The following is a 26914-nucleotide window of genomic DNA, read 5'->3' as shown; positions in this document are numbered from 1 at the left end:
TTAAAACATACACAAAAACAGAATAATGAAACTCTGTGTACTCATTACCCAGCTTCAACAGCTATTGATATTCTGTCTTTCCTGTTTCATTTACCCCTTCCTTTTAAGTCTTTTGCTGAAGGATTTTAAATTTCAGGCATCGTATCATTTCACTTGTAAATACGTAAAGATGTATTTCTAACAGATCTTTTTAATTTTAACCAAACCACATCATTGTCACTCAACGAATTCATACGATTTTCTTAACTATCATGTAATAATCAGCCTGTACTGAGTTTTCCTATCTCAAAAATGTCTTTCTGTAGATTGTTTAAATCAGGATCCAACATTTCATTTAGTTGGTATGTCTCTTTTACTCTATAACATTCACCTCGTTTTTAATTTCTTTCCTCTTGCCGTTTATTTGAGGAAGGAATAGGTCACATATCCTACAGAATTTCCTTCACTTAGGATTTGGCTGATGGTATCCCCATGGTGTCTAGTCAGATCTAGAAACTTGATTTGATTCTGTTCTGAAATTTTTTTCTGAGAATACTCCCTAGGTGATACTATATACCTTCTTTTGCTTCACTTCAGGAGGAGCGTGATGTCTGGTGGTTCTGCTTTCGGTGATTTTAAGTTTGGTCGGTGGCTTGTGGTGGTGTCATCTACTACGATCAATCTTCCTTGTCAGTCTAAACCCAGTCTAAACACTTTCAAAGTATAGGTTGGATCACACTCCTGCCTAAAAAAAAAAACCTCTTTGTCACCTTTGGACGTTGCTGGGATGCCACTTCATTCTAAAAATTAATAAATATTTATCCCATCTGTCCCATTCAACTTTAGGAGAAGTTCTTCATAGAAGAATCACAGATGATAAATGTGAGACCAATAGTGGGGCCGCTTTTCACATGTCAACAAGGTGAGGGGGAGCAGATTTGGGAGGTAAAACACTAGATCTCATTTGGAGATGCCAAGTTGGAGGTACTGCCATAAATTCAGGGGAGGGTGAAGAGCAGACTCTAGGAAATGCAGGAGAGGAACTTGAGAGAAGGGATGAACTGGAATCATACACAGAAGAGATGTGTATGTTATCTGGAAGTAAGCCCTGATGCTTAACTTTGAATCCAAGGGATTGCCCAGGGAGAGATTACGTAGAGGAGAGGGCTCAGAAACAAAAGCACAGCAGACACCTCCATTTAGATATTTACTCTTTATATCTAAATGTCTGTCCACTCCCTAATGTCTGTGATTCTACGTCTGTGACCGTGAGCTATCCCAGTCACGACATGTCTTCAGGATGGTCACAAATGCAGGGACTACAGTTGAAAGATGTACAGAGGCCCCACTGTTGGCTTACACTCTGACTAAAAGCCATGTAATGGGTAAAACTCTGAGGCAAATCAGATATCTCTCAAATATGTGTGGCTCTTGAGGGGTCAGTTTGATTGAGACCTGTATTGGTTTTCTAGGGCTGCTGTAACCAATGACCACAAAACTGATGACTGAAAGTGACACACATTTATTCTCTTACAGTTCAGGAGGCCTGAAGTCTGAAATGGGTTTCACTGGGCTCAAGTCAAAGTGTTGGCAGGGCTGTGCTCCTCTGGGGGCTCCCGTTCTGCATCTCACATTCAGCATTACCTGAATAGGCCCCAGCCACACAGGTCTGCTCAGAGTCACCTCAATAGGCTTTTGTGCTCAGTGGCTCTCAGCTACGGTTTCTACCTGAAATTCCCTTCAATCTTTTTTTAAGTAACAGCTTTATTGAGACATCATTCACATACCATAAAATTCACCCCATTTAAAGTATACAGTCCAATGGTGTTTAGTATATTCAGAGTTGTGCAACCATCACCACAATTTTTAAACATTTTTGTCACTCCAAAAAGAAACCCTGTACCCATTAGCAGCCATTCCTCATCTTCCTCCAACTCTAGGCAACCACTAATCTACTTTCTATCTCCATAGACTTGCCTATTCTAGACATTTTGTGTAAATGGAATCATACAGTATGTGGTCTTTTTCACTTAGTATGTTTTCATCTGTGGTATAGCATGGATGGAAATTCCTTTCCCTTTTATTGCCAAATGATATTCAATTATATGGATATATCACATTTAATTCACCTATTCATCAGCTGATGGACATTTGGGTTTCTACTTTCTGGCTAGTATGAATAATGTTGCAATGAATATTGGTGTATGAGTTTTATCTGGACACGGTTCCATTTCTCTTGGGTATAACTTAAGAGTGGAAATGCTGGGTCATATTGTAACGCCTTCCTTATAACTGCATATCAAAGTTATGTTCAAAGCCCAAATTCAGTGCTGCTACCATAGTGTTCTACCATCTCCCACTCGGAATGAAACTTCTCCCTAATACTTCAGTTATTTAGTTCTTCAGTATTGTACCTACCAGTTTGCCTTGGAGCTCAGTTATCCCTGCATGGGTGTTTCCCTCCTTGTAAATTTCTGGAAAGCAGGGACAGGCTCTCTCATTTTGATTTGCCCCAAGGCAGCAAGTGTATTACCCTGCATTTAAGCAGGAACTCTATAAGTGCTTTTGAATTAGTAGGGAATAAAAGTGTTAAGAATTTCATATACTTGATCCTGCAAAATGTGTCTAATACTAAATAATAATAATGTTCACTGTAAAATTTCAACAATTAAATGTTGATAAATAACAAAGTAAACGTGGGTATGGTAAACCAATTTAGTATATTAAAGTCTATTTATTTTGAATTTTAAAAGCTCCAGTATTTTGGGTTTATAAGTAGGAAAATGAAACATTTTAGAAATTCTAGATAGGACTCTGAAAATAAACATAGTACAATATAAACAAAAGTAAATGACAACAAGTAAATTTCTGGCCTCTGGCCTGGAAATGCAGACCACAACTCTGGTGGACTTATGGGTTCCATCAAGGTTATTCCTACATTCACAGCATATTTGCTCACAGACATATTCAAAATACTCTAGGCCACTGGGCAGGTTGCCCTACAGTCAGTAAGAGGAGAAAAGGAAGCCAGTTCCTAACTCCATTCTGTCTGAAATTATCCACATGGCGCTGGGTCTGTCCAAATGAATGTTGGTTTGTTGGCTGAAATGACAGGAAAGGATGTGACTATAATTCCAAGAAGAAGATATACTTTGTTTTATCTGTTAATACAATGTTACGATTTTTTTAAATGGAAAAAGTAACTGTCAGTTTTATCCAACTATATAAGCTCCAATATTTTATATATGTATTTATATTCATAAAAATCATAATTCATTTTCTAGATGAAGAACTGAGGCCCAGAAGTTAACTATGTTTTCAAGCTCTGCTGCATTTTATTTATTTATTTATTTGATTGCATGGGGTCTTAGTTGAGGCAGGCAGGCTCCTTGGTTGTGGCATGTGAACTCTCAGTTGCGGCATGTGTGTGTTGTTATCTAGTTCCCTGTCCAGGGCTCTAACCCCGCGCCCCTGTATTGGGAGCGTGGAGTCTTATCCACTGCGCCACCAGGAAGTCCCTCTGCTGCATTTTAGAATCAAGGGTAGTGATACACATGCCACAGTGACCAATTACATCAGAATCTCTGGAGGTGGGACCTTTGTAATATCATTTTTTTTAAAGCTCCCCAAGTTAGACTTGAGAACAAGTGAACTAGGTCAAATTAGGTCAGAGGCTAATACAACTCGTACTATTGATTATCTCAATTTGGGCAAGTGTAGGTTAGCTTCTGCTATGTTGTCAGGTATGCTGTTTATAATAAAAAGAAGAGGCTGATCTCTTGCTCAATGCTACTGAAAGGTGAGCTATAAAATTGTACAGATGAGGTCACAACTTGATCCGAAGAACAGTCATGCTCTAGTTTAACCTAGAGCACTAGTTCTCATCCACAGGTGATAATCAGACACATTCTTAGAACTTTAAAATAAATAGATATCCAGAAACTATCCTAGACTAGCTGAATCAAGTCACTAAGCGTGGCACCTGAGCTTGTGAACTTTAAAAAAGTTCATGATTTTGATGCCCAAACTTAGATGGAGCTCTCTAGAGGTGTGCCACATGGTATGTCTTTAGCTATATCTGGTTAAATTATAGGGAAGCAGAATTCAGCTTAAGACAGAAAAATAACTTTTAAAATGACTTAGAGTTACCCAGCAATGCAACGGTCCATTTTAAGGCAGTGAGCTCTCTGTGGCTGGAGGAATAAAGGCAGAGGTTGGATTACCACCTGCTAGGAATGTTGTCAAAGGGATTAAGAAGTTGGATCACCTGATATTTAAGGTTACTCCTGATTATTGTTTCTTTAGCCAAAATGGGCAATTGTTCACTTATAATGGATATACACATTGCTATGAAAACTCAACGATTTTACAGAATGTCATAACTACTTTGTTTCTAAAACTGATTAGAATTAAGTACTATTAATGGAACCTTGCCTCTGACATTACTCTTATTGAGGGGAATACTTTTCCCCTCCTTCTCATGCTTGCATGAAGGGAACTTCTTGCTCCTTGGAAGAGAGGAGTGTGGGAACAAGCTCTGTGAACCTGTATTCATTCCGTCTCAACAGAGAGGTGTCTCATCTGATGAGTGATTTGGGGAAAAGGAACTGAGCATGTATGGCCCCACCCCTGAGGGGTTGGTTCTCTCACCTTGAAAGCTAATGGTCTCCTAATGCAAAGATGGGCTCTGTCCCTCTGAGGCAAGGTCGGCAGTTCTCTCTAACCAGGGAGATCTCGCAGGGAGCATGACTGGAGAACAAGTCAACTAGCTCTTTATTTCATTGATAATAAAGCTGATATTTTGATCTCTAACTCCTATGTCTTATTTCTCAATTTGTTCCAAAGTGAATAAGAGAGTTGGTGTCCTTAAATCCCATAAACGTCACAAAAGAGTCATAAATTGTAATTGCCCATGTCTATGATACTTGTGTTCTGAAATGGCTTTCCATTATGTTTTTGAAGCCAGTGAACAATTATATTCTAAAGTACAAAGTACTTCTAATGTATAAAAACAATGAAACATATAAAGGCCCTCTTTCTTTACTGGTATCAAAAATTTGGAAATTCTAACTGCTCAACTGTCTATCTTTAGGAAACAATAACATTTGCCAAGCTTCTACTTTATTGAGAATAATCTTAGTCATGATCTGCAGAAGTTGGTCCTGGGCAATTTGAAGACAGGTCTTCTTTATCTGTAATTTATGTGAGGAAAAGGAACAATTAATACAAATTGCATAGTATACCATTCTAGAAAATTATTTCAACATGACATGTACTTTGTAGCTGTGTTTGCTTCTTCTCTGCTAAACAAACCAGGAAAAGATACAACAATAACCCAAAATTCTTCACCTCTCATGTATAAAGTCCTTAAATTCAAGTTAGCAAAGCTGACTTGGGCAAGTGTGTTCGAAGAGAAAGCACTTGTGTCTGTTAAGACATTTGACACATTTTAAACCACTTCTTTCCTTACAATGAAAAAACAATGGAGTGGATTTCAACATTCTGATTTTTATGGTTCAGGGATAGTATTCTACCTAAATACAAAAAAATTAGTTCTAAAAATTTACTATATTTTTCAGGTAGCTGAAGAGTCATGAAAAATAAAGCATGAAAAAAATTCAACATCCTCAAGTGATTAAAAACTCTATTTCTTTTGAAATAGAAGACTGAAAAATTCCCTTCTGCACATTCAGTTTCTGAAAAGTTAAAAGCACCTTTAATCAACCCTCAATTATTTCTCTGTCCACTATTTTTTTAAAGCATTCATCCAACATGGCCATTTGGAGGGAATAAAAAAATTTCCATTGTCTATGGGAAATGTGACTTTCATAAAAAATCAAAGCTAAAATCAATGTTTTGTGTTTGTACTCAATATTTTTAAAAAGCATAAAGTATCTTCTTACCTTCATAGGCTGTTCCACACCAAATACAATACAGATGTTCTTCTCGTAAATAACTAGTCAATATTTGTAATTTTTCCAGTACCTAGATATAGGATACAAGCATATTAATAGTTCACATTGAACAGAATCTTGGTTTTCGGGTCTCTCAGATCATGCTGAATTACCCTAAGGCCCTAAATCTTCTACTACAGGCTCAACCAGTTAGGAGAGGTGTCAAGGGCAGAAAATATTAGAACATGTCCCAGTTTACCAGTTACCCTATTTTCACATCTGTCAGACACAACAGAGACCCCTTGTTAACATTTCAACAATAGATCTTGGCTGGCTCTATTAGAATAAGCATCCTTTAAAGACCCCTTCTACTTTCAACAAATCTGGGTGAAACTGTGTCTACCACTAAAGTTCTCATCAATGGTCTCCCAGTTAAGTGGAACATATGGTTTTCAAATTGTGAACGTCTGGTACATACTCTTTTATACAAAGTAACCATAGAAATGTGTATTCTTTTCTTGAATAATCTCTACTTCCTTTGAATTGTGTTTTTTTGCTTTGTTTTGTTTGTGGGTGGGGGAGGGAGGTACTCAGAATCACTTCCAGGAGTTCAGCAGGAAACAAGGTAGAAATTAACATAAGTTACATTTGCGGCTAATCCATCATCCAAACTAAAACTGGGGTGAGAGGGTAGACTGAAGCTAATGGGGAAAATTATATTAAGTTTTGCTCTGGGGTTCATGAAATAAACCTGTAATGCAGTGGTTCTGAAGGGGTGATTTTTTCCCCTCAGGGGAAAATGTAGTAATGTCTGAAGACATTTTCCGTTGTCACAAGGGGGAAGTGCAATGGACATCTGGTGGGTGGAGGCCACAGATGCTCTCAGATATCTCACAATGCACAGAACGCCCCCGACAACAAACTACTGCCCAGTTCAAAATGTTAATCGTGCCAAGGCTGAGACAGCCGGCTTACAGAACTGGTCACAACACATACACTTAAGTCTTCACTCTTATATTCATCTTCATCTTGTTCTTTTTCTTCCTCTTCCTCTTCTTCAGTTTCCTCTTCAAGCCTCAACCAGTACCATGTCTCCCTGGGAACCTGAATATTCTGAAAATGTAGAATTATTCCCAATTAAACACAGCTAAACATAACTCTATCACAAGTATGCTCCTGTCAACATGAATTCATTCTCTCAATTAAATATTTACTGAGTGCTGCTTTAAGAGTAAAGCACTATGAACTATGGGGATGCAAAACCCAGTTAGAATACTGCCTCCCAGTTGCTGACAATCTAGTAGGGAAAAGAAGCTATGGGTATAAGTAGCTTAATGGGTATAAAATGATACATATCAGTGAGGAAATCTTAAGTATCACGACACATATTCAAATAATGTCCTATGGAAATAGAGAAAAGAGAGATTGCTTCCAGCAATCTATTTACATATGAAGGGAATTTTACAAACATTTTTGAGACTTTTGTTTTTAATTGAAGGAAACTTATTCCTTTTTAAAAAAAATTTATTTTTTTGGCTGCATTGGGTCTTCGTTGCTGCGAGTGGGCTTTCTCTAGTTGCGGCGAGCGGGGGCTACTCTTCATTGCGGTGCGAGCGCTTCTCACTGCGGTGGCTTCTCTTGTTGATGAGCACGGGCTCTAGGCATGCAGGCTTCAGTAGTTGTGGCTCACAGGCTCTAGAGCACAGGCTTAGTAATTGTGGCGCACGGGCTTAGTTGCTCTGCAGCATGTGGAATCTTCCTGGACCAGGGATTGAACCCATGTCCCCTGCAATGGCAGGCAGATTCTTAATCATTGCACCACCACGGAAGTCCCCATTTTTGAGACTTTATTTTATTTTATTTATTTTTAAAATAAATAAATTTATTTATTTTGGCTGCGTTGGGTCTTCGTTGTTGCGGGCGGGCTTTCTCTAGTTGCGGTGAGCAGGGCTACTCTTCATTGCGGTGCGCGGGCTTCTCATTGCGGTGGCTTCTCTTTGTTGTGGAGCACGGGCCCTGGAGCGTGCAGGCTTCAGTAGTTGTAGCATACAGGCTCAGGGGGTGTGGCTCACGGGCTGTAGAGCACAGGCTCAGTAGTTGTGGAGCACGGGCTTAGTTGGTCTGCGGCATGTGGGATCTTCCCGGACCAGGGCTTGAACCCATGTCCCCTGCATTGGCAGGTGGATTCTTAACCACTGCACCACCAGGGAAGTCCAAAGCCCTCCATTTTTGAGACTTTAAATGAAGTTATTTTATTTTGATGGTAATTGAACCATCAAAATAAAAAAGAAATGAAATCAAATCAAAAATTGAATTTTAAGAACCATTCAAATCTGAAATAGATAGTAGTCTACCATGATTTTACTAGTTAGAGACACATATGGTATTGGATATGGACTGAAAATAGGCTATTCTGGCTAACCGAATATCCTGGTGAACAGAATTTCCACACATAATAGTCCTGAGTAATCAATATTCAAATAAGTGGAGAACAGTTAAGTGTAAAAATGGTAATTTACCCTTGGAGGATAATTCAGACTACTCAGGTTCTTGCAGAGAACAAGTCATTATTATGAGTATCAGTTATCATAGATCAATAATGCATCTTAAATGAAAGCTTTAGTGGGTAGATACACCAGGCTTGGAGTTCTCTCTTTCTCTCTCTCTTTTTAACAATAAAAATACACAGCAAATCACACTGGGTGCCAAAACACTTTACCAAACTGCAAGCAGGTAAAAGGCTTACCTTCTGAGTATCCAACTGTTGACAGGCTCTCTGGCTTCTTCTAAGATCTCCTTCTAGCTTCATTTCATCTTGCTTATTTTTAAGTCGCATTCTGATTCAAAGAAAAAAATAGTACACTAGAGGTCTGTGCTCTCTTCATCCATTTTATATGTCCAAGTACCAGAAAACATACCACAATAAAGAAAAGGTGAAACTATAAACAGCTAAAATACCGAAACTGTTCTGCAGCTCTTTCTTCAACTTCTTTTTTCATGTGAATCTTTCTTCTGTAGCTTTCCAATTTTTCCTCTGCTTTCCGTTTTAGTAATGCCTCATGACCAATGCCACTTTTTCCTGCTCAAACAGGAAACACTGATGAGAAATGTACTGACTTTATATTTCAAAACATGACAACTTAAAATTTCTTTTTCTGGCTACACATTGCGGCTTGTGGGTTCCTAGTTCCCCAACCAGGGATTGAACCCGAGCCCTAGGCAGTGAAAGCGCCAAGTCCTAACTGTTGGACTGCCAGGGAATTCCCTAAATACTTACAGATTAAATGCAATTCTAATTTGAGTACAGTCACTCAAAATCATTTGATAAGAAGGATGGGAGAAAACACTAGAGATTTTTTTTAACCCAAACACATAATTTGATTTTTACAAAGATCATTGGTCTGATCTAATAAGATGGTAATACTATACACATTTTTTCAAATTGGGAAAACAGTATCAACTGTCATACTTACATATAAATATGCTGAACAAATAAAGTATATATTTTTTCTCTTTAATTTGTCCAAAGTATTAAGAAAAACATTTAATGGATACATCTGTCTCAGGATACTTTTAGGACACTCAGTGGACAAAAATAGCTTTGTGTTGTTAATGGTTACAACACTTTTTCCCCTATTTTTATGATTAAAATTTTATTTTATACTGACTAAAACTTACTTGTATTTTTAGTTTAAAAGGTCTAGAAATTTAACTAAGAAACATTTTACTGAGGGTGTCTTATGATAAGAACTGTAATAGTACCACCATAAAAAAGTATTTATTAAGCAAATATATGTGCTAAATTTAAGTGTAAGTTGTTATTACTGGTAAATAGCCTCAAAAATAATTACATACCTGTTTTGACATTAAGAGGAATTGGTTCAACAATACCGTCTCCTAAAAAAAAAAAATAGAGAACAAAACACAAACTACTTTAGAAATTCTTCCTCAAACTACAGGTAGGTGCAGTATGCAACTTTACAATGTTCTATACTTATCCCCTTCAGTTTCAATGATACTCAAAACTGTAACTGAACATCAATACTCTACAATCAACTACCACCCTTGCCTTCAAATACTTAGTCCTCGATAAGGCTGATCCACAGCCTGCAACGCCACCTCAAGGTAGGAAGGATTTTAAGAAGTGAAAACACTGATATATATCCAGGAGGGTAGGAGCCACAAGAGAGAGCAAAGCCTTGCGAGGTGAAGGTCAAAGCAATGACAATAAAGGAGAGAAGAGGAGAAAAACAGCTTACAGAAGCTACTATATGTATATGGCCTCTATCTCTTAATAAGCAATCTCATTCCTAAAAGAGAGGTGAGAACTGAGCTTCTCCAGCTGAGGGGTCACTCAGGCAGCTGCCACAGGTACAGAGCAAGCAGGGCAGAGTCCTGCCATCATCTTCGATGTTGCTTCACTGTCCTTTGGGCCACTGTACTTCTTAACCCTTCTCTTGTCACCATTCTTAGCTGCTGCCTCCATTGTAAGCCTCGTCCATCCCACTTGTTAGCGCCTTTGAGGCCGAGCTGGGCAGATAGCAGCTCTTGATGGCACATGTCTAAAGTGGATGTGGGAAGATGGAAGTTCTCCATAAGCTTGCCAGCAACAATAAGAGCCTAAGAAGCTTAAGTTGTTTCAATTTCTGTGTAGAGGGACAGAGATTAAAGAGTCATCACTGGTACTCATCAATAAATTACAGCTGTTTATTTCTGGCTGTGACTCACCACTTTTGCCGAGGGCCTGACCACTTTTGTATCCCATCTTCTGGAGCAAAGCAAACCCTTTGTTTTCACAGCCTAGTGCATTCTTCAGTCCAATGTCACGTCTCTCTTGTTCTTCTTCTTTTAAACTCTTCCGCTTATTTTTCAAATTAGCTTCCTGTTGCTTTTCTTCTTTTCGATGGGCTTCTCGGATTTGCCTCAGCATTGGCAAGCCTGGTCTGATATCTTCTCTGAAGAATGAGGGAAAAGGTTATTTTGGACCAGTACATGGAAGTTTCTCATAGCTTTGCCACTTACTCACTTGACACTACTTAATATTTCAGTGCTACCTCTAGGAGCATCTTTGTTAGAACATAACCAATGTCCTTTGAGAATGGCTGTGTTAGTTAAAATGATGAAGGCTGGTACCATATTGTAAGAAACTAAAAGTACAGAGTTGAAGAAATTAGAAATAGTAGGTTCAGACTAATTTTTCTAAGAGGTTGGCTATAATAAAAAGCAAAGCTGGACAGCAGGTATTAAGAGGCGATGAGATGAAATGAAGTAAAACAGTAAATATCCTTGGAAGAGGGGAATAAAAAGAATCAAGGGCAGGAAAAAAACACCTAGCATTAAAAAGGAAGAAGAGATTTCTAGTACCTTTGTACTATAGACATGTAGGAAGTATCTCCATGAAGCAATAAGACTAACTTCCAACCTCATCTTTAAAATCCGCGGCATTGCTTAGGGCTTCCAGTGGCACAGTGGTTGGGAGTCCGCCTCCCAATGCAGGAGACATGGGTTTGAGCCCTGGTCCGGTTGGATCCCACATGCCACGGAGCAACTGGGCCTGTGCACCACAGCTGCTGGGCCTGCGCTCTGGAGCTTGCATGCCACAACTACTGAACCCCGCTCACCTGGAGCCCGTGCTCCGAAACGGGAGAGGCCACAGCAGTGAGAGGCCCACAAACTGCGGCGAGTAGTGGCCCCTGCTTACTGCAGCTGGAAGGGGGCTGCTCAGCAGCGAAGACCCAACGCAGCCAAAAATAAGTAAATTAAATAAATAAATTTATAAAAAATAAAAATATATAAAATCAATGGCATTGCTGAAAAATCTCCACTAATGTCTTACATATATCATTTCATGAGGTGTGCATATTTACTTACTGGACATTAATGAAGGAATCAGACATATAGTCCTCCTCTTCTGCCATTTTCAGCTTCATATGGCAAAACCATCTACAAATCAAATAGGATAAAGTAACGATTACTAATTTTCAGTTTACCAAAATGGAAATAAACCTGTATGCATTCCCAGCCATGACCTTTCTCTAGAGTTCTACTCCATATTCAAGTGTCCTTTTGACATCCTTCTGGGCGGAGCTCTCAAACTCAATAATCCAAACAACTCATTCTCTTCCCCCTCCCAAGACCTCCTTCATCCCTGTATTTCCAAATTAACGTCACCACTATCTCCCCCTTCCTGACCTCTCATAAACCTCTGTCAACTCTTCCTCCGTATTATCCCCCATAGGCATTTTTTCCTATAGTTGTGACCACTGCTTTCGTTCAGGCATTTTTTTCTCACCTGAACTATTACAACTGCTTCCTAATTGGTCTCATTGCCTTTGGCCTCTCCTCCTCCAACCCATCCTCTAGAACCTCTCCAGAGTGGTTTTTTAAAAACATGTCAGGGCATGTTACTTGCCAGTTTCAAATCCTTCGTAAACTTTACCCTGTGGGCAGTGGAGGAACCATCATTTTCACATGGTAGCCAGAGAGATCCTTCATAATCTGACCGCTGACTCTCCTCTAGGACTCATTAGTCACGCCACATGGTCTCTCTCATTGCCCTCTGAACACACCACAGGCAGTTTCCTCCTCCTAAGCCTAGGTTACCGTCCTTCACAAAAGCCTGTCCTGACCACTTCAGGCCTCTCTCCACAGCACTTTATGTTCAAGCTGTTCATTTGTAACTTGATATAGTTAACACTTCACTTATGTGGAAACACTTTTGAGGACAGTTTCTATCCAAAGTAGTTAAAATCATGTAATTACAAAGTACACTTCAAACTTTACTGTGTATATGAATTGCCCTGGAATCTTCTTAAAATGCAGTCTGATTGTGAGCTGGAGCTTGAGGTCCTGCATTTCTAACAGGCGCCCAGGTGCTGTCAATGCTGCTGGTCCAGTTCCTGGATACAAAAGCGGAGTCACTTGTTGCACTGCACATATGCTGTTTTGGCCTGCTCACCATCCTTCCCTTTGGAAACCCGGCCCTCTGCCCTCCTTGTGGTTCTAGTGGAGGGTGGCAATCTTTGTACCATATACTCTCTTGGGCACAAGATGGCCAGTTATAGTACCTTATGTCCTAGCAAAGGCGAGGGGATGACCTAAACAGGGCAAGTAAGCATCTCTTTCCCTAATGATACAAATATATGGATCGCAGGGAAAAGAAGCTCTCTTTGTTGGGGTTTCTAAACTGGAAGTATGTGAAGCTGGGCTGTGGATGGCCATCTTCTTGGCCATTCAAAGAGATCCTGTTCTGCAGAATGAAGCCAGATAGAGACAGGACTAAAGGCAATGAGTCTCCAACCCTAGTTCTCAAGGCCCTGATTCCTGCAGCTCTTTCTTTAATGCTATGACCTACCATTCTTCCCAGCTACATAGGCTGATAAGTTTCCTCATTATTTAAGCTTGTTTGAACAGGCGTTCTGTCAACTGTAACCAAGAGTCTGGACAATTACATTGGATGAAAACAGTATTACTGTACTGGTTTTTATATTTTTAATGTATATCTTCCCAACTAGGCTGTAAACCATAAAGATAAGTCCCCTGTATACCCACTGCCTACCACTGTGTCCTAAACATCATAAATCCTCAGGGTTTAGCTATGATGAGGATAAGTAGGGTCTTTAATTATATTTCTGATTTTGTAATAATGGAATACTTTCTTCCTGTGTTGCCATGTCTTCTTTTTTTAAAATCTTCTTGTAAATCTATCAATACAGAAAACTGCATAAAATAAATGTGTAGCTTAGTGCATTTTTATGAGGCAAACACTCTTGTAACCATGTGGTAGCCTCCAAGATGGCCCCCAGTGATTTTCACCTCTTGGTTTTCAACATCCTTCCACAGTGAACGGGTTGACTTATGTATCCAACAGAATACTGAATAAATGGTGGAGTGTGACTTCTTGGTCACAAAAGACACTACAGCTCTTAGATCACTCAAACTCTGAAGTTAGTTAGATCACTCCCTCTGAAGGAAGTCAGCTGTTATATAGTAAGGATATTTAAGCAGATCTATGGAGAAGTCCACACAGGAGGAACTGAGGCCTCCTGTTGACAACCAGCACAAACTTGGGAGTGACATGAGTGAGTCACCTTGGAAATGGATCCTCCAGCCCCAGTCAAGCCTTCAGATGCTCACTGTGGGCTGGCATCTTCCTTACAACTTCTTTTTTTAATTTTAATTTTTTGATTATTTATTACTTTTTGGCCGCGTGGTGCGGCATGTGGGAGCTTAGTTCCCCAAGCAGGGATCGAACCCATGCCCCCTGCACTGGAAGCACGGAGTCTTAACCACTGGACCACCAGGGAAGTCCCCATTACAACTTCTTAAATTCCAGGCTAAGTTAAACCACTAACAAATTCCTGACCCACAGAAACTGTGAGATAATAAATGATTATAGTTATTTCAAGTTGCTAAACTTTAGAATAATTTGTTCTACAGCAAAAGATAATAGAAATCATCACCCATATCAGCAGATAGAACCTTGTCAGCCCCCCAGAAGCCCTCCCTGTCCCCTACCCTATCACACCCCTTCCAATCACTTCCTTTTCCTTATGGTTTCATCACCCACACATGCATCCTTAAACAGTACAGCTTAGTTTTGCCTAATTTTCCTTTTATTATAATACAATAAGTTAAAAGTATGTAAGACTATATCCAGCACTTGTGGTAATTCACCCACTGTCTCTAAACCTCAGATTCTTCATTTGTAATAATAGTATTTTTATACATAATGATCTAGCACCTACCGAGTGTATCAAACATTTTTATCCCCTTTAATTACCATTAACAACTCTGTAAGGTACGGACAGTTAGTCCTGCTTTAATTAAGACTCAGTATGGCTAAATGACTTGCTCAACACCACAAAAAATCCAGGTCTCAGAGCTCTTTCTACTGCAAATAGGATTCGATTATTTTTAAGGGAACTACTTAGCTCTAAAGTGCTATGCAGAGGGGTTACAGGTTTTTTAAACCCCCTTTTTATGGGTACACTATACTTTAGCATCATCTGTTCCCATAAGGATAAGGATAAACTTCACAAGGCGATAATCCTGGCAGAATGACGGTGGCTTGGATCACAGTGACAGCAGTGTAAGTGGTAAGAAATGATCGGATTCTGGGTATATTCTGAAGATAGAGGTAACGGGATTTGCTGCTGGATTGGCGGCGGCGTGGGAAAGATCGATGTCAAGGATCACTAAAAGGCTTTTGGTCTGAATACCTGGAAGAATGGAGTTACCAGTTTTTAAGAGCGGTTAGACTGTAGCATCAGGTTTTGTTTTTGTTTTGTTTTTTGGCAGATAGTGGACAGGGAGGTGGCAATAAGAGTGCTGCTTCACATGTACTGAGAGTCCCATTACACATCCAAGTGGAGAGATGGACTAAGTAGTTGGATGTACAGTAGAAAGGTGACAAGAAGCGCGTCAGACCCAAACACTCCTCTCAGGGGCCGCTGATCCCTTCCCTGTCACGCCCCTCCCAGGTGCAAGCGTGCCACAGACGCGACCACTCACGGGTGGGAATATTGGTGATGGTGTGATGGGTAGTCACAGCCAGTGCACAGATCACCGCCCTTCATCATTTCACCAGGCGCCCACAGCTCCTTACCTGGCAGCTGTACTCTCCCCAGACCAGCTCGCGAAAGCTAGCGCTGCGCAGACGCTCACCAACCTGCGCGGGACCTCTGGGCCTTCGCTCCCACCTGAGTTTCCGCGGCGTCAATTGGAAACCGGAGGCAGGCGGGGCCAGGCGGACGTGGTTAAGTGCGCTTGCGCAGGATCAGCCTTCCGCGCACGCGCCCTCCTCGCGCTTCCGGCTGGCAGAAGTGTGGGAGGCGGGGCATTCAGGTCCCTTGGCGGCTTCTAGACGCGGAGCTCAGCTCGTCTACCCTTGCTACCGTAGGAGGTAAGGCCGACCCGTCCGCCGCCGTAGCGTGCACGTTGACACACACACACACACACACGCACACACACGCACACACGCACACACACCAAGGCCCCCACTAGGTTGTCAGAGGTCTGGGGACGGAATTCGAGTTCGTAATGAACATTTGCCCTTTTCAGGCGCCGGACTTGGTTCCGAGTCGCCGCCTCCTGGGGTTGACAGACCGGGTGACCCGGCCGAGGCCTGAGACGGCCTCGGGCCCGGCGCTGCGCTGCCTTCTTCCAAATAGCCGGTTTACCCGGACCTGCAGTGCGCGCGGCCTCTGCCAGCTACGTTCCTGGACCGCCCGGCGTTGTAGCTGAATCTTCGGCCGCGGGGACCTGGCCTCCCGCCGCCACTTCATCCCCGTAGGAAGACTCTTGGAGCCTTCCAGTGTGGGATCTGTCTGCTGGGACGTTTTGACCTCCTCCTGGGGCAGGTGCAGCAGGGGAAGCGGAAGGGTGCTGTGCACCGAGCAGTGGAAGAGGAAAAAGGAGGATGGGTTGTCAGGCCCAGCTGGTGTTTGATCTCGGTGCTTCAGTTTTCCCGTTTATGGAATGGGTTAATGACGTGTTTTGCTAAGCATTTTCCTTCTGGAATAATGCCTTATTTGCAATATTTATCTTAATTTTCCTTTGAACCCATTATTCATTCTTCCTCACCAAGCATGACTTCCCTTTGTTTTTGTTTGCACCCTTATGCTTTAAAATTAGGTTCTCAGGTTTTGCCTCAAGGAAGTTATGTAAGTTTCCTCCAAATGAAATGAGAAGTAAAGCCTTATTTTTCATTTCTTAGTGATTACATTTGTTAAGTTTGACTTTTAATATTAACAAGTTCTTACAAGTATTTTAAAATTGTTTGTTTAAGGTGTGAAATTAAAACTTCAGTAATGGAGTTAGCCCACAGTTTATTGCTGAATGAAGATGCTTTGGCTCAAATCACTGAAGCGAAGAGACCGGTTTTTATCTTTGAATGGTTGCGATTTCTTGATAAAGTCTTGGTTGCTGCCAACAAGGTATGGTATTACTTTTTTTCTAGCTGGGTTAACATATATAAAGACTATTATGTGTACATGATTTGTAAGAAAACACATTATGTTTTGGAGGTTGTGGGTCATTTGTGGAACTTGAGAATATTACACTGTACTGTAGTAAGAATTTGTCTGTCCTTTTCTATTCTGTGGCAAAACCCAAACCTCGTTTAAATCCAGCTTATTGCCTGGATAGAGACTTAATGTTTCTACCTGGACATCTGAATATGAGTGGAGAAAAACATGATTATATGACTGCTGTCACTTCTTTGTTTTAAATAAATTTATTTATTTTTAATTTTTATTTTTGGTTGCGTTGGGTCTTGCGCGGGCTTCTCATTGCAGTGGCTTCTCTTGTTGCAGAGCACAGGCTCTAGGTGCACGGGCTTCAGTAGTTGTGGCACTTGGGCTCAGTAGTTGTGGCTCGCGGGCTCTAGAGCACAGGCTCAGTAGTTGTGGCACACAGGCTTAGTTGCTCCACGGCATGTGGGGTCTTCCCGGACCAGGGCTTGAACCCGTGTCCCCTGCATTGGTAGGCAGATTCTTAACCACTGTGCCACCAGGGAAAACCTGACTGCTGTCACTTTAAATTCATTATCTCCAACATCAAGTGGTCCCTCAGTGCTGTGTAGCAATTCCAATATCTTCACTTGTCTCGCTGAAGAGTTAATAATAGGCTTTTCTTTCTTTTTCCTTCTTCCTTCACAATCTTTTCATCCAAGTTACTTTTCATTATTTGTGTGTTTATTTTCTGTCTTTAAAATTAGATGCTGTCTTTAAAATTAGATGCTTTCCTCAAACATCTGAGGAAAATTTGGCTGTCTGCTCAAATTTTAGAGTGAGTAGTAAAAGTTTTCTGGTCAGGGTGAAGTGTGCTTCGCCATAGACTAGTCCAATTCTTTGAGGAGCCCCTTTAGGTTTTTCTGAGCTAGTCACTCCCTATAAGAGACTTTTTTACTCTAGTGTCCTAGGGTACATGACTAGCTGGCTAGGTTCTAGGATTTGGGGGAGAAGGCTGGGGACTTCAACATTCAGTGTCTAAACTTTTACTTAATCCCTCTGTTTTCAGTGCAGTTTTCCCAGCCCACAGTTGTGCCCGAGCTCACTAAGTTCAGGATGGAGGAGAGAGATGTGGGAGTCTTACAGCTTCTTAAATAGACTCTCAACCGTTCCTTCCATTTCTAGGCACAACTTTACTGTCTCTTCCATAAGCATTTGGGGCCTCAAAACAAGAGCAGCAACGAACAAACATGAGCTTTTCAGGGGTCCTCTGTTGGAAGTTGGGGCTCTTCTTAACTTTCCATATTGGGGATACCTGGCTTCTATATTTTGCATTGATTCTTTTTCTGTTTTCTTTGCCCTTTTATATTGGTGCTTTTTTTTTTTGGTTGCCCTTTAGTATACTTTTAGTTTCTGGAGAGACAGAGCTAATGCATGGATTCATTTACAGTCTTTAACTAGAAGTTTCTATTTTCTCTTAAACCCACTCCAGCTGGTTATTTGTTGCCTCCATTACTCTGAAACAGGTCTTGTATTGCCCAAACCAACAGTCAGTATTCTGTTTTAATGGAGCCGTCAGCAGCTTTTGACATAGCTGATCCTCTATCTTAAAGCACAAAATATCTTTTTTTGTTGTGAAATTGAAAAATACAAAAGAGTATGTAAAAAGTATATCCAAATTATGAAGCATAATAATATGAACATCTGTACACCCTTCACCCAAATTAAAAAATAAATTGTTATCATTACTGTTGATGCACAGTTGGTGTGAAGTTTCTCCTTTTTGTGGTTCCCAAGACACTATTTGCTTTTAATTCTACTCCTGCTTCACTAGTTACTCTCATTCTCTTTTGCTGGCTCTTTCTCAGTCCTGGGCACTTTTTTTATTTTTATTTTTTAAAAAAAACCCATCTTAATCCTTCAGTGATATCATCTAATCTCATGATTTTTACTGCCATCTATGTAGTAATGATTCCCGGATATCCAACTAGCTACTCCACCTCTTTCTTTTGAATATCTAAACAGCATCTCAAAGTTAACATATTTAAAACTAAGTTCTTGATTTCACTGTCTCAAACCTATCCTTTCCCCAGTACTTTCTATCTCAGGAAATGACCGTATAATCCTTCTGGTTGCTCAGGTCATAAATCTTAGAGCCATTCTTCACTTCCTTCTTTTTCTCAAACTCCACATCATATTTATCAGCAAATCATATTGGTTCTCTCCCCTAAATATATCCAGAATTCAGTTACTTGGCATTACTTCCATTGTTACCACCCTCATTTCTTGTCGGATTATTGCCACAACTTCTTAAGTGCTCACCGTGCTTCCAGCCATGTACCTTGTAGAGTATCCTCAGCTCAATAGTCAGAAAGACCCTGTTAAAGCATTTAATCATGTCCCTCCTCTGCCTCAGACTCTCACTGAGAATAAAATACAAAGTTCTTACAATGGTGTGTGAGGCATTGCATGACCTGCTCCCTTCTATCATTCTGACTTCATCTCCTGCTACTTCCTCTGTCTTATTTTGCTCTGGCCACACTGGCTTCTTGCTGTCCTCAAGCATGCTGAGTATGCTCCCACCTCAAGGCCCTTGTACTTGTTCCCTGCCTGGAATGTTCTTCTCCCAGATATCTGCATAACTTACATCTTCACTTCTTTTCAGAGATGCCTTTTTCTTACTAATCTGTATAAAACAGGAAGAACTCACAGTATTTATTTGTTTATTTGGTAAACTCTGTTTCTCCCCATTAGAATGTAAACTTCATGAGGGCAGAGACTGTCTATTGTAATCACTCTTGCATTTGCACCCCAGTACCTAGAATAGTGCATGGCATATAAGTGTACAGTAAGTATTTCTTTAATGGATGGATGAATTCCCAGCATTGATTACGAGTAGATCTGAATATTTCTTCTGTTGCCTAGAGCTCTTCAGAGTTTCTTTTGGTTTCCTTTACTGACCTATAACTTTATGAACTACTGACTTTGCTTTTACAGGGGACCCTAACTGAGTTCTAAGATGTCAATTGTCCATACACCCAATATTTTACATCCTTTGACTGACTGTTGGTTTTAATTTTTAATAAGTCAGCATGGAAACTTTTTGGATATAGAGTAGTCACTTTTACTGGCAGCTAACTTTGTGGAATTGGAGGAGAATGAGGAGAATATTTAATCTAGGAAAGAACGGTTCATTTTTTTACTGAACTCTTCCTTATCTTGAAAATTCTCATTTATGGTTTTATACCTAATGTAATACAGATTTTAATTATTAGAGTGCCTTAACTGTTAAGTATTTTTAAATTTTCACTAAAAGGTAACAAAATTATGTATAAGAAAAAAACTGATGATCTTTATTTTTTATAACAGACTGATGTAAAGGAAAAACAGAAAAAACTTGTTGAACAATTAACTGGATTAATAAGTAGTTCACCTGGACCGCCTACGCGAAAATTGTTAGCTAAAAATCTTGCAGCCCTTTATAGCATTGGAGATACTTTCACTGTTTTTCAAACACTTGATAAATGTAATGACATTATCAGAAATAAAGATGACACTGCAGCCTACTTACCAACAAAACTGTAAGTACTTACTTTGAGATTGACCTTTGAAACTTGTTTTTTCAGAGTAATTTATCTTAATAAGGGCCTGCTGATCATAAAGACCCCTGTGTAGATGGAACCTGAGATATGCTGCTGACAATAAAAGCTCTAAGTAGGTCTGGGAAAGGGGTTCTATTTCAACATGCGCTCCATTGCCCCTGGGACTTTTAGCAAACTACAGAGAATTGGTATGATGTCAGCAATTTGCACAGGGGTTTTTGGTAATTTTGGGAGGAGATAATATTCTTGGCTGGGATGGAAAGAAAAGTAAAGATTTTCTAGGTGATGAGATTGAGGCAGGAATGGGCAAACTGTAGCCCACAGGCCAAATCCAACTTGCCACCTATTTTGTAAATGAAGTTTATTAGAACACAGACATGCTCCTTTATTTAGGCGGTGGCTGCTTTCACGCTTAAATGGCAGAACTGAGTACCTGAGACAGAGACCATTTTGCCTGCAAGTTTGCTGACTCCTAGATTAAGAGCTTGACCCAATTTCAAGCCCATACCTGTGGTCTGGGTCAAGGGCAGACATTTTGAGAGCAAGTTTTGAGGATAATGGTGTAGGGACGCATACTGTGAAAGAGTCAGATAAGAAAATCAGGAGTTACTATAGTAGTGAGGAGTGTTGTGGGCGGGAAAGTAACACCTGAATAAACTTAGCTGTGGTGTGACGGGAGAGCAGTGTCAACAAAGCCTTCTCAAAGAAGCATCAGCCAAAGAAGATCATCCAGGAAGGAAATTTGGAAATGAGTCAAGTAAGGGGTTAAGATGGGAAAAGGGGAAAATGGATGTGACAGGTCATGGACTGGCAAATTTTATGGAAAAGGCCAGATAGTAAATAGTTTTGGCTTTATGGGGTATCATCTCTGTTGCAACTACTCAACTCTGCCATAGCTGGTATGTAAATAAATGAGTACAGCTGCGTACCAATAAAACTATTTACAACAACAGGTGGCAGGCTGGATGATGGGCCAGATTTGGCCTGCAGGCTGTGGTTTGCTAACCTCTTTTCTAGACAAAGGAAACTGATAATTGGAAACAGAAGTGGCTTATTTATACCTTATATACAGTGCTTACAGAAAGATACAAAATAGTGGGGGGAATAAGTTGAGGGGAAAATGATGAGTCCAATTCTGGGCATGCTGAATCTGGAGTCCAAGTGGGAATATCCAAGTGACAGTGTGTAGTAAGCAGTTGGAAATCCTGGTCTGGATTTCAGAGACCTGAGCTGAGAATGTCATTTTGGTGAGTAGAGAATGAAGATTTTAGAGTAGGCTGAACCCTTTAGTATGGATAAAGTTACCTAGGAAGAGTATTATAATACTGTTTGAGAAGAGAAGATAGCAAGGATACAACTTTAGAACACCAACATTCAAGGAGCCAGGGCCAGTATAATAGCTTAGAGGAAATGGAGAAGTTATTCTGAACCCAGACATTGATTTTTAGGTCTGTTTTCAACTTCATAGATATGTTGTGATTAAGTTTTGTGTTGTTTGGGATAGATGTAGCTCTCAAAAGTATTAGAAGAGATTAGAGTGTATTAGTGTTTTCCAGTTTATTTTGGAGTTTGAAGCTATGTTAATAGTTTTGTGATTTAGTTCTCTGCCACTTGGCAAATCCACACGTAATTTTATAGTTCTGGCTAAGTAGACTTTATTACATATTATTCATGCGTATTTCCAGTGGATTCATGGGTTCTATTTAGGAATTCACTAATATATTCTGGCATGTGACCTCAGTCATTTTTAGCTTTGTTATCAGCCTATAGGGTATTGAAAAAAGCATGGGATTTGGAGTCAAAGAAGTGAAGGTCGATTCTCTGATTCTACTGTTAATTGCTTGTACGATAGTGAACTATATTTAATCTCTCTCAGCCTCAGAGTAACTTGCTCAGGACACATAGCTATTGTGTGACAGGTTCTAGGATTTAGGTACAGATGTGCCAGACTCCAGAGGATACACCTTTATGCCCAGCTCCTGCCGCTAAGCTAAGCTCAGAGCTATTCACTTATTTACTGTTTACATGAGTGATGGTAGGGTGATTTCCCTACCATGGGAAGAGATGGGCTGCTGTTACATTTCTTCTTCTATGTTGTCAGGTGTTCTGTTAAACCCATTTAGATTAAATTTTACAAGTAATTGCTTATTATTATTTATATATTAAGAGGCAGACACTGTGAGCAATACAAAAATGTATAACCTTCTCTGTTTCTGGACTTTACATTTCCGTTGGCAGGGCAGGATAAGATATAGACATATAAAGTGGTCAAGTTGCAACACAGGAAACGATATAATTTTGTCAGAATGAGTGGTTGACATTTTACGTATAATGAGAGAAGAGAGGGATCATTGTGGATGGACATAATTTGGAAAGTCCTCAAAAGGAAAGGTTGGGTTTCTTTCCAAAGGATGGGTATGCTTTGTTATGTAAATATATGTTTATTCTCTTATTTTCCTAACAAGAATACAATTTGATTATCCATAGTATCTGTTACAATTATACAGAATAAACAAGGTATTCTTTTTTTAAAATTTTTTTAAATTGGAATATAGTTGATTAATGATATTGTGTTAGTTTCAGGTATACAGCAAAGTGAGTCAGCTTTATATGTATATATAGTTTTCAGATTATCTTCCATTATAGGTTATTACAATATATTGAATATAGTTCCCTGTGCTGTACAGTAAATCCTTGTTGCTTATCTATTTTATGTATAGTAGTTTGTATCTGCTAATCCCATACTCCTAATTTATCCCCCTCCCCCCTTTTCTCCCTTTGGTAACCATAAGTTTGTTTTCTGTGTCTGTGAGTCTGTTTCTGTTTTGTCTATTGGGTTCATTTGTATTATTTTTTAGATTGCATATATAAGTAATATCATATAATATTTATCTTTGTCTGACTTACTTCACTTAGTATGATATTCTCTAGGTTCATCCATGTTATTGCAAGTGGCAATATTGCATTCTTTTTTATGGATGAGTAGTATTCCATTGTATATTTACACCACATCTTCTTAAACCAGTCATCTGTTGATGGGCACTTAGGTTGTTTCCATGTCTTGGCCATTATAAATAGTGCTGCTACGAACATTGGGTGCCTCTGTCTTTTCGAGTTAGAGTTTTCATCTTTTCAGGATATATGCCCAGGAGTGGGATTGCTGGATCATATGGTAACTATATTTTTAGTTTTTTAAGGAACCTCCATACTGTTTTCCATAGTGGCTGCACCAGTTTACATTCCCACCAACAGTGTAGGAGGGTTCCCTTTTCTCCACACCATCTCCAGCATTTATTATTTGTAGACTTTTTGATGATAGCCAAGAATCAACAAGGTGTTCTTGAAAATTAAGGATTTGTGGCCAAAAGTGTCCTGCACAAATACAAATTGATTTCTGAAAATAAGAAAAATATTATAAAATTATTAATCTGAACAGTGACTGGTGAAAATGTCACTTCTTACAGGGCTGCAGTGGCTTGTGTTGGAGCATTTTATGAAAAAATGGGGAGAATGTTAGGCAGTGCATTTCCAGAAACAGTAAATAATCTTTTGAAATCTCTGAAAAGTGCAGAGGTAAGTTTTACAACTAATATTTAAATGTTTTGCTTGTGGTGGGAGTTAGATGTTAGTTAAAAATATATGTTGCCTTTTTTCTGTCAGTGTAGTACTTATATTGCTTAGCAAGAGGGTAATTTAAAATTATTACTTGCAAAAAAATATTACTTGCCCCTTGTTTTAATGTATCTTACCTCATATTTCAGGGAGAAGGGAAAGAATGCTTTACCTTGACAAAGAATAGGTTTATGTATTATTTTATTTAGCCCTAGGAATATTTTTGTACTGCCATATTATTTTTTGTGCCATAGCTAATGTATTAGTTTCCTACGGCTGCCATCATTACCACAGACTGGGTGGCTTAAAATAACAGAAATTTATTGTCTCACAATTCTGGAAGCTAGAAGTCTGAAATCAAGGTATCAGCAGGGCCGTGCTTCCTCTGATAGCTCTTGGGAATAGTCCTTCCAAGCCTTCTTAGCTTCTGGTTGTTGCTGACCGTCCTTGGCTTTGGTGGTATTCCTTGGTTTGCAGATGTATCTCTCCAATTTCTGTCTCCATTGTCATATGGTGTTCTCCCTATGCATCTGTGTTTTGTGTCCAAATTCTTCTATTATAAGGATACCGGTCTATTATAAGGATACCAAATTCTTCTATTATAAGGATTAGGGTCCACCCTAATATAGTATGACCTCATCTTTATTTGATTTCATCTGCAAAGACCTTATTTCCAAATAAAGTCATGTTCACAGGTAACAGGGCATAGGACTTGAACTCATCTTTTGGCAGGACAGTATTCAATCCACAGCAACTAATATGAAGTAAAAATAGTTCTGTTTTGTCATGTCAGTTTGGTATTACTTCTGAAAATTCCTTGTTCATTTGGGGTTAACTAAAAATAGACCAAGCACTGGTCTCATAGTCTAATTCTTTGTCTAGGAAAGCTAAAGATTTCTTGGACAACATCTCTTCTGGGAACTGTCTATTAATTTATTAAGCAAGAATTGAGGACATATTCTCAGGCATTAGGCATATAAAGATGAATAAGATCTACTCCCTGACCTCAAAGAGCTTACAGTCTAGTGAAAGAAATCTGTGTTTGAATAAGTATACTATCAGAAATATGAATCAAGCACAATAAGAGTATAAAAACAAGAGTTCAGAGTAGTCTCAAGAAATTGATAGTTTGGAGTATGTCTGTGAGAAAGTTTTTAAAATGTGTTGGATGTTTTCTTCCTCTTTTAGATGGTTTATATTCTTAAGTACTTTTTACTTAATTTTCCACATTCTGAAAGCTTGGATCCTTGAGGTATTATATTGAAGCTTTTGAATTTGTCATGTTCTCATTATTTGCACTTCAGCAGATCATGGAAACATAAGAATATGTTTACTTATTGTAACCTAATTTCTCAAATAATTATTTTGTTGAAGTTAATAATTATTTTTACCTTTCAGGGACGTTCTAAAATACTTTTTTATTTTTCATTACTTAACTGTTTACCTTTAGAGGTAAGACCATTAGGCCCAGAGAACTTTGGTCTTTTGGTATGTTCTTATTTAAATGTAGAATTTGCTTTATGTTCTTTTCTAGTCTCAAGGGCGAAGTGAAATCTTAATGAGTCTACAGAAAGTTCTAAATGGACTGGGTGGTGCAGCAGCTTCCTGTCATCGTGATATTTATAAGAATGCCAGGTCTCTCTTAACTGACAGGTCAATGGCTGTTCGATGTGCAGTTGCCAAGGTTAGTACTCGGCTGTTTATAATGTTGCTCCTTATCCTGCTTGCTCTGAAACAGTCAATGATTTTTTTTTTTCTTTGAAAGTTTCAAAATAAGGTGGCATGATTTTGGTTCCCATGGATTAGTTTCATTTCATTTTCTAGAATTATATATAAAATGGAATCAGGTGGTATGTGCTTTTTTTTTCTTTTTGCCTGGCTTCTTTTAAACAGCATAATTCTTTTGAGATTTCTCAGTGTTGTTACGTGTATCAGTAGTTCATTCCTTTTTATTGCTGAGTAGTATTTCATTGTATGGCTATGCCACAATTGGTGGATTCCTTCGCCTGTTATGGACATTTGTGTTGCTTCCAGTTTTGGATATTACAAAAAAAGCTACTGTGAACATCTGTTTACTAGTTTTTGTTATCAACACATGCTTTCCTTTCACTTGGGTAAATACCTAGGAGTGGAATGGCTGGATCATATTTTAGGTTTACGTTTAATTTTTGGAGAAATTGCCACTGTTTTCCAAAGTACTATGAGATTTCCTCATTCTCCATGTCTCACCAACATTTGGTATTGCCAGTCTTGTTAATTTTAGCCATTCTTATAGATATGTACAGGTATCTCATTGTGGCTTTAATTCGCATTTCCAGACTAATGATGATCATATTTTTAGGTGCTTATTTACCATCCATATCTTCTTTGATGAAGAGTCTATTCAAAATTTTTGTGCATTGTTTTATTGAGTTATTTGTTTTCTCGGGGGACATGGGTTCGAGCCCTGGTCCAGGAGGATCCCACATGCCACGGAGCAACTAAGCCCATGCGCCACAACTCCTGAAGCCCATGCGCCTAGAGCCAGTGCTCCACAACGAGAGAAACCACTGTAATGAGAAGCCTGCTCACGGCAACGAAGAGTGGCCCCGCTCACCGAAGCTGGAGAGAGCCCACGCGCAGCAACAAAGACCCAACACAGCCCAAAATAAATATATAAAAAATAAATTTAAAATTAAAAAACAAAAACAAAACCCAAAAAAACCCAGATGAATGGATAAAGAAGATGTGGCACATATATTATAGAGTTTTGAGTCTACTTTGTAGGTTCTTTATTTCTGTATCAGATATGTGATTTGCAAATATTTTCTCCCACTCTGTGGTCTGTCTTTTCATTCCCTAAATAGTGCCTTTCTAAGAAGAGAAGTTTTGAATT

At 39.4% G+C, this 26914-nt stretch overlaps 3 protein-coding genes across 8 annotated transcripts in view; 2 read left to right on the top strand and 1 right to left on the bottom strand.

Annotated features, from left to right (window-relative positions):
• EIF2AK2 (eukaryotic translation initiation factor 2 alpha kinase 2) overlaps positions 1 to 1851 on the top strand; it is a 37089-nt gene extending 35238 nt beyond the window's left edge. The window contains exon 17 of the transcript XR_003004281.1: positions 826 to 1851. The gene's annotated coding sequence lies outside the window, so the exon portion shown is untranslated. The remainder of the gene's footprint in view (positions 1 to 825) is intronic.
• A 43-nt stretch (positions 1852 to 1894) lies between these two features.
• Positions 1895 to 15618, bottom strand: GPATCH11 (G-patch domain containing 11). Of its 5 annotated transcripts, XM_024753532.1 has the most exons (10): positions 15481 to 15609; positions 12643 to 12772; positions 11745 to 11816; positions 10602 to 10828; positions 9729 to 9770; positions 8832 to 8952; positions 8620 to 8710; positions 6870 to 6986; positions 5883 to 5964; positions 1895 to 5171 (listed from the first exon to the last, which is right to left on the bottom strand). In XM_024753532.1, the coding sequence occupies exons 2-10, from the start codon at positions 12726 to 12728 to the stop codon at positions 5116 to 5118; spliced, it is 894 nt and encodes a 297-aa protein (XP_024609300.1). In that variant the 5' UTR covers positions 12729 to 12772; positions 15481 to 15609; the 3' UTR covers positions 1895 to 5115. The 5 variants fall into 5 exon arrangements, with proteins under 5 accessions (XP_024609300.1, XP_024609304.1, XP_024609302.1 ...); XM_024753536.1 differs by lacking the exon at positions 6870 to 6986; XM_024753534.1 differs by lacking the exon at positions 15481 to 15609 and having other exon boundaries at positions 12657 to 12740.
• Positions 15619 to 15710: 92 nt separating this feature from the next.
• The window catches only part of HEATR5B (HEAT repeat containing 5B), an 87924-nt gene continuing 76720 nt past the window's right edge, over positions 15711 to 26914 (top strand). The window contains exons 1-5 of one of the 2 annotated variants that reach the window (XM_024753486.1): positions 15711 to 15777; positions 16663 to 16810; positions 20195 to 20406; positions 23892 to 24000; positions 25574 to 25723. In XM_024753486.1, coding sequence (XP_024609254.1) covers positions 16685 to 16810; positions 20195 to 20406; positions 23892 to 24000; positions 25574 to 25723 — 597 coding nt within the window. In that variant the 5' untranslated portion in view covers positions 15711 to 15777; positions 16663 to 16684. Of the gene's footprint in view, positions 15778 to 16662; positions 16811 to 20194; positions 20407 to 23891; positions 24001 to 25573; positions 25724 to 26914 lie in introns of those variants that run through there. The other variant, XM_024753487.1, reaches the window with a different exon arrangement.

The sequence above is a fragment of the Neophocaena asiaeorientalis genome, unplaced genomic scaffold, assembly GCF_003031525.2.
Source record: "Neophocaena asiaeorientalis asiaeorientalis breed wild unplaced genomic scaffold, Neophocaena_asiaeorientalis_V1.1 scaffold171, whole genome shotgun sequence".
In the NCBI taxonomy this organism is placed as follows: Eukaryota; Metazoa; Chordata; class Mammalia; order Artiodactyla; family Phocoenidae; genus Neophocaena; species Neophocaena asiaeorientalis.
The sequence above is the reverse complement of the archived record's forward strand: the minus strand, read 5'-3'. Positions and strand labels throughout refer to the sequence as shown.